The 9,596-nt window shown below is 32.7% G+C and overlaps 1 protein-coding gene and 1 long non-coding RNA gene across 6 annotated transcripts; both read left to right on the top strand.

Moving 5' to 3' along the window:
• Positions 1 to 835: 835 nt before the first annotated feature.
• Positions 836 to 3,048, top strand: LOC106347784. 5 transcript variants are annotated; one of them, XR_007340112.1, is made up of 7 exons: positions 838 to 1,110; positions 1,189 to 1,247; positions 1,312 to 1,465; positions 1,829 to 2,117; positions 2,227 to 2,337; positions 2,410 to 2,612; positions 2,694 to 3,048. It is a non-coding gene; the product is annotated as an uncharacterized LOC106347784 (long non-coding RNA). The 5 variants fall into 5 exon arrangements; XR_007340113.1 differs by having other exon boundaries at positions 836 to 1,110; positions 1,189 to 1,465; positions 1,829 to 2,145; XR_007340111.1 differs by having other exon boundaries at positions 836 to 1,110; positions 1,189 to 1,465; positions 1,829 to 2,162; positions 2,238 to 2,337.
• A 3,152-nt stretch (positions 3,049 to 6,200) lies between these two features.
• LOC106347785 (polyadenylate-binding protein-interacting protein 10) lies at positions 6,201 to 9,145 on the top strand. Its single transcript, XM_013787385.3, has 10 exons — positions 6,201 to 6,750; positions 7,112 to 7,219; positions 7,320 to 7,364; positions 7,447 to 7,519; positions 7,585 to 7,697; positions 7,773 to 7,832; positions 7,913 to 7,960; positions 8,068 to 8,133; positions 8,434 to 8,495; positions 8,745 to 9,145. Exons 1-10 carry the CDS (start codon positions 6,364 to 6,366, stop codon positions 8,791 to 8,793), a joined length of 1,011 nt encoding a protein of 336 aa, XP_013642839.1. The 5' UTR covers positions 6,201 to 6,363; the 3' UTR covers positions 8,794 to 9,145.
• Positions 9,146 to 9,596: the final 451 nt, after the last annotated feature.

Below are 9,596 nucleotides of genomic sequence, written 5' to 3'. Positions count from 1 at the left end.
TTTGCATGCTCTCATGCACGAACATAAGGCATATTTCTAAGATATATGATGCCTACTTCTCTATCACATTGCTTTATGTTTTGATTTGCTTGCTCTCATGCACGAAAGGACGAGGGGATTGATGTCCGAGAGTGCATACAAAGAGTGAAGGAGAACTCGAACATAACAAGTGAATAAGACATCAGCCGGATGTATTAGCTCTAACATCACCCATTAGATCAACGATAGAGTTTGGGCAGCAATAGTGCAAAGTTGTTCAAAACGATCATATGCTTCTTGATATACTACATACTTCCATTCATTTTATTTTATATGTTGTTCAAAGATTCTTCACATACTAAGAAAATTATTAAATCTTCTATTACAGTTTTGGTAAAAGAATTTTGGTATGAGAAGCAGTTCTACGTACTTGATTTGTTAATCTATTACATGCATTCATGATTAATATATTGTCTTATTTGATTTTGTTAATCAATGAAATAAAAGAATCTATCCTATACTAAAAGTTAGATATACTCAACAGATAAGGTGTCCACATAGGATCCAATAATCAACCAATAGAAAGGTTTCTTTTTTACCACGTCAGCACTGCTCCAAAACCTAATGTTCTTCGTTCATTGTTGATCGTCTCACTATTGAACTTCGTTTCAGTTTTCTGTAATTTCATCTCCTCTGCTAATCATTCGTAACGTTTGTCTCCCAGTTCTAATACTCTTTAATATCCATTATTACTGCATCAATCCAAAGACGGGATGAGATTGTATCAGGAAGTAAGGGAGCTGAGTCAAATCGCTGACGAAATATCTCCGAATCAAAACCCTAATTCCTCAATCCTGATCCTTTCTCTCTCCATCTTAGTCGAATCCCCCAGCAGCGAAGATGGTTTTAGCGGAGCTCGGCGGGCAGATCGCCAGCGCCTTGCAGAAGATGAGCAATGGGACGAACATCGATGAGAAGGTTCTCAACGAGTGCTTGAAAGAGATCACTCGTGCTCTTCTCCATTCGGATGTCTCTTTCCCTCTCATGAGGGAGATGCAGAACAATATCAAGAAGATCGTTAACCTCGAGGAGCTAGCCGCAGGCCACAACAAGCGACAGATCATTGAGCAGGTTTTTTCAATTTGGGATTCGATTAGAAATCGGATTTGATTCGTTATTGAATCTGATCGTATTGTTTGTTTGTTTCAGGCTATCTTTAGTGAACTGTGTAAGATGTTGGATCCAGGAAAGCCTGCGTTTAAGGAGAGGTATTTGTAGATTGAGTTGGTTTCTTGATTGTTTGTGTAATCTCAGTGGACTATTAATGTTTAGGTGCTGGTAAAACCACAACGTGTACCAAGTATGCTTATTATCATCAGAAGAAATGCTACAAACCTGCTCTGGTGTGTGCGGATACTTTCAGGGCTGGTGCTTTCGATCAGCTGAAACAGAATGCCACCAAGGCTAGGATCCCCTTTTATGGAAGGTATAAACATTTCTTTTCTTAGTAACAGATTTCTTCTTGCATGTTTATAATATAACATTAGCTCACGTATAGGAGTGATCTAAGTTCAGTTGTCACGGTAGGGTGGGGTAAGTGTCTAAAGTTTATAAAATCGTTTGATTTAGTAGGTTTTGTCATACTTTATTGGCTCTGTTGAGGTCTTCTGTTGACTATGCTGTTTGTAGTTTTGGATTTACATCAATGACAGTAATAGGGGGAGATGGAAAAAACTGTTGACTATGCTGTTTGTAGTTTTGGATTTATATCAATGACAGTAATAGGGGGAGATGGAAAAAAAATGCTGTGATAATAGAATTGCTAATGCTGGGTTGTGATTCTTTGCAGCTACACGGAATCCTATCCTGTGAAAATTGCTGTTGAGGGAGTTGATACGTTTAAGAAAGAAAACTGTGATCTTATTATTGTTGACACCAGTGGTCGCCATAAACAAGAAGCTACTCTCTTTGAAGAAATGCGTCAAGTTGCTGAAGCAACTGTATGTTCTGTTGTCTTGGAGGCATTGTTTTTCCTTAGTTGATGTTGCAGGCTCTGAACATGGTTTAAGGAGCTTGAGGAATCTCTGGGAATTCTGAGACAGAGCATGAAGATGCAGCATGCGCAGAACAGAGAAGAGGTGTTTTAATCTCGAAAATACACACTATGTATTGAATTCCTACTGGTAAATTTTTTTAAATTTTTAAAAAAAAAACCCTTGATGGTTTGAAGATTGGATTACATGACAGTTTTTCCAAAGCTTAAAACAGACAGATGCATGTCAAAAGAGACCCAAAGGAACATAATTTCCAGAGGCTCCAACAGCAGGAGCATGCTAAAGTTGTTGATATAAGCAAGAGGTATGCATACATACTTACATAAATCCTGCGCTACTGGTGAAAACTAAATTCTTCTGATTTGATCTTCTTCAGGGCTTGGGAGTTCTCAAGCTTCATAGAGTTTCAAGAGAAAGAGATGAAAACTATTATGGGAGAGAGGGAGAAGAAGATGGCAGAGATGAACAAGAGATATTTCGAGGAGATGCTTGATCTAGAGAGGGAATTTGATGTCTTTGGCGCTGTTCATGATCAAGAACGGCTTAACGATGCAGATGACGCAGACTACTAGCTTTCATGTTGTGCTTTTGATATGTTTGTGAATTTATGGAGATTTTTTATTGCAAACCTAATGGAAGGTCCCTTTATATTCTTTGCAGTGGTTATAAGTAGAACAACAGTAGCCGAAAAGCAGAGGGATACAACTTCATATCGACAGGTCGAGACATTGAAGCAGAAGCTAATGAAACTGAGAAAAGAGAATGAGATCCTTAAACGGAAACTATCTTCTTCATAGAAGAGCCAGAAACACCTACTGCTCGGTAAAACAAAAACTTGATAGTAAAACAAGAAACACAGCTGTCTGGTTTAAGTTTTTAATTTTCAATATAAATTTATATCTTTTAATGCTATGTGAATTTTTATTCCATAGTTTATTTTCTATTGGTTGAGTTGTGATTTGGTAAATAGTTAATGTGCTTTATTTTCTAAATCTTAAAAAATAATTCTTTTTAAGTTTGTGTGCATAGATTTAGAACAAATATATAATTAAAATTATATAACTATTCATACTTTACTCATATCATTTGTTGATGTTATTGTTAAGAACTAAATAATAATTTACTTATGCATTTTGGTTTAAAAATATTATCCATCACAACATATATCACTACAAAATAAAGGTTGTTTACCATCATTTATATTATATATTTGCATTAGTTATAAATGATGTAAAATTATTTTACATCACTTAATTAAATGACTCTGAAAGTGGTGATGCAAATAATTTACATCATTTTATTAATAACTGATATAAATATTTTTATTATTTACATCAATTAGTGTAATTGATGTTAATATGTGTCAATTGCAAAAAGTGATATTAACACATACATCAGTTTAAAAAAAATGATGTTAGTATTAAATCAGTTGAATAAATGATTTCAACTATTTCTATGATTTAATGATAACTAAAATAAAAACGTAATATTAATTTTTAAAAACGTAATGATGTTAGTATACTTCTGTACATTTATGATCAGTCATTTTTCTCTAAGAATACATTTACACCTGACCAGAATTAGTTTCCTCCTCCAACACCTCATGCTTCTGCTGAAATCAATGTCAGATCTCTCGACATATGTTTCCAGTATAATCTGTAATGGTTAAAAAAACAGAAGAGAATGAACTTTTACAAATAAAGATCTTTAAGTCATAAGCAAAAGACAAAAAAAAATGTAATTTTAGAAAAGGATAAAAAACAGAAGATTCATTGGATTAGCAAACCTTAGTTCGTTGGATTAAACAGAATAAGAGGAAGAAGAAATAATAATACCTTTTCAGAATTTTCCATCAAGTTCGTTGATTAGTAAACCTTAGTTTTCTTTCAAATCATGCAAACGAAGAAACATAATCATCCTCATATAAGAGAAAAATTCTTCATGCCACCAATGGCTTTCTCATGGGACGTCATCCACTCATCTTTACTTACTGAGAAAAAAAATTTGATTGTTTGTAGAATTTATGTATCTAATAACAATATAACTGAAAAGAAGTTTAAACACCAGAGAGAAAAGTGGGGATCTAGATCATGAAGAAAGAATATGCTTTTGGATAAGAAAAAACGGTTAAGAATAAAGTACAATTAAATTAGTGCAACAAACAAATATTAAAGCCACAAAATCTTACCTACATCGTAATCTTTTTTTGTTGAAATGTTAGCTATTTAAAAAAAATTATTATAACAAATATTCAAATGATAAAACTAAGATAAATAACATCATTTTTATTAAACTGATGTTAGATTAATATATATTACATAATTTATATTAGTATCATTTTTGTAGTGATATAAGTTTTGTATCAATTATATAAGTGATGTTAAACAAAATGAGTAAAAGTATCAATTATTTAACTGATACAGCTACATATAATAATATCATTTGTGTTAAATCGATACAAATGAATAAAAAGTATATCACTTATCTTGAATTGATACCAAATAAGTTAATAATGACATTAATTATTATAATTGATGCTAAATAATGTATATTTGTCTCATTTGTAGATAAGTAATTTAAAACAGAATCATTTAATTTTCTGATACAATTTAAGTGATTTAATTCACCTCTTTTTTTGTAGTGTATCTATGTAAAATAAAAGTTTGAATATTCTTCAAATATAAAGTACGTAAGAAACTATTCCCTCCATTTCTTATTTTTTTTTAGAAAGTATCACCTTAAAATTGTTCACACAGATTTAGAAAAAAAATTGAATTCATTTATTATTTTATAAATTACATCTATTTGACCAATACTATTTGAGATAAATTAAATTATTTTCAGAATTAATGGATTTTGAAATTAATATTTTTTTTTGTCACTAGGATTTCGAAATTAATATTAGGCTGAAAGTATGTATAACTTTTGCATTGGAATTCTAAAGTGACATTCTTTGTTTAAGAAGAAAAATGTTAAAATGACATTTTTCAAGAAATAGATGAAGTATATATAACTAAAATAAAAAGTCTATACAATTTAGTTTTTTTACTGATTTTTAGACAAAAAAATATTTTCACGTAAAATAAACTAGAATATTTCAGAAACTATACTAGCTAAGTGATACATTAAAAATCTAAGATCTAAGATATGTGTGAAAATAACTTATAGAATCAGTTTTACAATTATTACTTTTTAAATACTGATATTTTTAAGTTTATAAACACTTTAAGTTAGCATTAACCAAATGTTGATGTCAACTTTTGAAAGTTGTTCTACAACGGGCATAAGTCCTGAAGACATCATAGTAAGTGTATCAACTCATATAGATTCTAAAAATCACAAATATTTTATAATCCTGTAAATTTGAGCTAAATTGTAAGTAAAAACTGCAAGCTTAGTGATTTAAAGTAAAAAATATATTAATCAACTGAGATTAACAATATATTTTTATAATAACCTAAATATGTAAGAAAAAAATATTTTGGATAATAACTAAAGTTTAACAAAGTCTATTCATTTCACACTTGACCATCATCCCATACATATTTTAGATGGTAAAAATAATATATTGTGAGTTTTACTCATATCTAATTCAATTTACTATTTATATTCTTATAACATAGATATAGTATATGTGTAATATACATATTAAATACAATGATATTTAAATAATTCCGGGCGTAGCCCGGATAAATTCTCTAGTAAAGATAAAAGTAGGAAAACTATCAAACATATGCATTGAAAATATAAACTACTCAATTAAAAAGTCAGTGCATTTTATATGGAAAGTTTTCAACATAAAGTTCTCAACTTATATCTATGTTTGAATATATAGAAGTATCATAATTTAATTATAAATACTTAAAATATTGATATGAGATTTTTGTAATTCAAGACATTCAACATAATAAATTATATTTTATTAGGTTTAGAGGGGAGTGCGCTGATAATGTGGATTGCAGAACTTCTAATTAACAACTATTTATAACTAATTTAATTTAATTGAAAATGAAAAATAGGAAGCTTCCTAGGAACAGTAAAAGAGGGAAATATATTGATGGAAATAGAATTTACAGCCAAACATTTATCATGAAGAGAGAAAGGTATATTGGTAATATACATCCCTTGGACTTTTCCAAGGTTTCTCATTTTTACTTTCTTTCTCTAATTATTTCCCAATTAAAAAAAATAAAAAATCAAAATTTGCTTCTTTGTTTCAGTCGCTCATTGATCTTTAAAGTTGGGTCTATGGAGTAACATTGATCGAGACATCTGCAAGCTCCTAACTTGTTTCAACTCTTTTGGAGACTCACAACTCTTTGGTCCGATCATGGCCGTCGCTGAGAATGCTGGTGTGAAAGTGGACTCTTCTGGTCACAATTTAGACAACAACAACACTGCTTCTTCAGCTACCGAGACCAATCCCTCCTGTCCTGATGATCAGAGCCCTAAATCCGATTCCTCTCTCGACTCCTCATCGGATCCTCCGACTCCAGACTCCGACGATCGGACCAATGAGACTGTCCAAAAGGGTGTAAAGAGTGAGATCAAGAACCTGTCTGATGCGTTCTCGAAGCTGAATCCGATGGCGAAGGAGTTTGTTCCTCCTTCACTTGCTCGAAGTCAATCTGGGGTTTCCAGAAATGGGTTAGCGTTTACTAACAGTTTCGCAGCGCAGCCTCTTGTTGCTGATGGAAATGGTCAATTCGCCACAAGGGTATCTATACTAATAAAGTTTTGACCTTTTGTGTGTGTGTGTGTGTGTTTGTTGGTTTGAATAAGCTTTTGTGTGTGTTAACAGATAACAGAAAGTTTCGATCTTTGCGTGTTCTATGATGAGTCTATCGCTTGATCAATCATTGTATGAGATGCAGTTTTTACTTTGTGTGTGGGTTTGTTAAGTTATAGGGTATTTCCTTTTGCTTATTCAGTTACACTTGGAGAAAACGATTGCAAATTTCCTTTTTGGTATGTCATTTTGTGAACTGTGTTGACTGACATTCTTCAGATGGCTTGCAAAACTTTCCTGTTGATTTGGATATCAATTGTTGTGTTTCTCATTTTACGGGTTGCTGCAGAGAAGGAGCTTTGGGCAAGGGAGGAGAAGAGTGAACAAAAGAACCAGCTTGGCTCAGAAGGAAGATGTAATCAAGAGAACTGTTTATGTCTCTGATATCGATCATCAGGTAAAGAAAAAAATAAACTATTGGCTTCCGTTACCATTTTTTTTTGTTTTCTCGTAAAGGAATCTATTTTATAACCTCTCTTAACTTTATTTGTCTGTAGGTTACTGAGGAGAACCTAGCAGGTGTCTTTGTTAATTGTGGACAGGTAGATCTTTGCTATGTTTAGAATGTTTTGATTACCTGCAGTAACTGTTTTCCTCATATGATCTTTTTTGGAGAATCAAAAGGTTGTTGATTGTCGTGTGTGCGGTGATCCAAACTCCGTCCTTCGTTTCGCCTTCGTTGAGTTCACCAATGAAGGTAGATTTCATTAGTAGTTGAGATTCGTTTACAGTACTGTATTACTTAATTACATGTTGCTGCAGAGGGAGCTAGAGCTGCTTTGAGCATGTCAGGAACAGTGCTTGGTTTTTACCCTCTTAAGGTGCTTCCTTCCAAGACCGCTATCGCCCCTGTTAATCCCACTTTCCTTCCCCGGGTAAAAAGCTCACATGATCATTGGTTAAACAGTTTTAGTCAAATCTTGAGGCATAATGATGCTTCTTTTTCTCAGTCTGAGGGTGAGCGTGAGATGTGCTTGAGGACTGTCTACTGTACCAACATTGACAAGCGGGTAACATTTTACCATTATCTGCTCAGCTCTTTGGAGAAACTAACATTCATCAATGTCTTTTTGTTTCTTAAATACTGCAGATTAGTCAAGTTGAGTTGAAAGGCTTCTTTGAAATGATTTGCGGAGAGGTAAGGATTTGGTTTTGGAATACCATTGTGTATTTTTTTTTGTTTCTGCTCTACAATCAAATATATATATATTTTTAAATATATATATATATATATATATGTTGTAGGTTTTTCGTCTGAGGCTTGGAGACTATCACAACCATACCCGCATTGCTTTTGTTGAGTTTGCCATGGTAACTCTCTCTCTCTCCCTGCCGAGTTTTGCAGTTAGCTTGTTCCTGTTTTGAACTTTTGTTTTGGTGATTGAATAGTTTCAGTTGCAACTGCATTGCATAAAGCTTCTTACTTTTAAAAGAATGTCTCTGAGCTTCTCTGAACCTCAAGAGTTAGATGCATAAATTTGAATATGGAGTTTGCATAAAGGAGTCCAAGCTTCAAACTTTAATCTTTTAGTTTCACTTTGATAAAGGTTCTTTTCAGCTATGGACTATGATTGTTAATGGAAAATTCAATACTTTGTTCTGATGTCTCAGGCGGATAGTGCAATTACTGCACTTCACTGCAGTGGTATGGTCTTGGGCGCACTCCCAATAAGGTAAAAAAGATTTTTATCTTTTCATTCTTTTTGCTCCCCTTTATGTCACTTTTTTTAGGCGTCACTAAACGCAAATTTGAATAGAAGCTAATGAAAATGTTGTTAGATTGCTTGCTCCTTTACTTCATTCTATTTACGATTCATTTGCATAAAATGTGACATCTTTTTACATATGTTAATAAATTAATAGCAGAATTTGGAGAATCTTGTATTCATCTTTGTGTTCATTTTATTTGGTGTGTTTAAAAGGGTAAGCCCATCAAAGACGCCAGTGAGGCCGCACATTCACCGCCCATGAATGCAACTGAAATTATCAAGTCTATTATAGAGAAAGAGAGAAAGAAGCAGAAGTCTAAAGAAGAAGAAGAAGGTACTTGAGGCGTTATGTGTTTATATATATATATATCAAAATGTTTTTAAGTCTTTTTAAATTTAAGTTTGCTTCGGAGTCGCAGAGCCCTGCCTGCCTGCCCGGTATCTTTGAACAACTTTAAGAACTTTGGTCTTTTAACTTTCTCCTTTCTATAGAGTCGCTCAAAAACCAAAGACTGTTTTTCCTTTTGTTATTATTATTGTCGAAGTACCCTTTTGGATATTTCTTTTATGAACGGTTTAAGACATTTGGTGCAATTTTTACTCTCTTTATTTCACTTTCATCTTGTCTGTTTCGGGTCTAGTTTGATTTTTGTTCTTCTTTGTATTATCTTTGGCATCACATGCTTTTCCAGCACGAGTCTTTTACATAGGATAAAAATTACAGTTTCTGCCGAAAAAAATGTTTTGTAAGTTTTTGTTCCGATAATTATTTTGAGAAATTTAGCTATTTCATGTTTATTTTCATGATTATATATTTTTTCTTACTAAAGAAAGAATTTTAAAATAATAAAATAAACTACTACGGAAAAAAAAGCACCTGCCTCAGCCGTGGCTAGGTTCCGGTCACGAAGCGTACCAATGCAGACATCAAACCAGACCAGTTTAGATAACGACGAACCAAAATTATATTTGGTTAGAAAGTGATTGTAATTTCATAACGACAATCTGCAATCGCATGGTTACTTTTGGTACGACAAGAAAACCGTGCTCATGAGGTTCTGCAAT

Source organism: Brassica napus, chromosome A6, assembly GCF_020379485.1.
Source record: "Brassica napus cultivar Da-Ae chromosome A6, Da-Ae, whole genome shotgun sequence".
NCBI classification, from domain to species: domain Eukaryota; kingdom Viridiplantae; phylum Streptophyta; class Magnoliopsida; order Brassicales; family Brassicaceae; genus Brassica; species Brassica napus.
The sequence above is the reverse complement of the archived record's forward strand: the minus strand, read 5'-3'. Positions and strand labels throughout refer to the sequence as shown.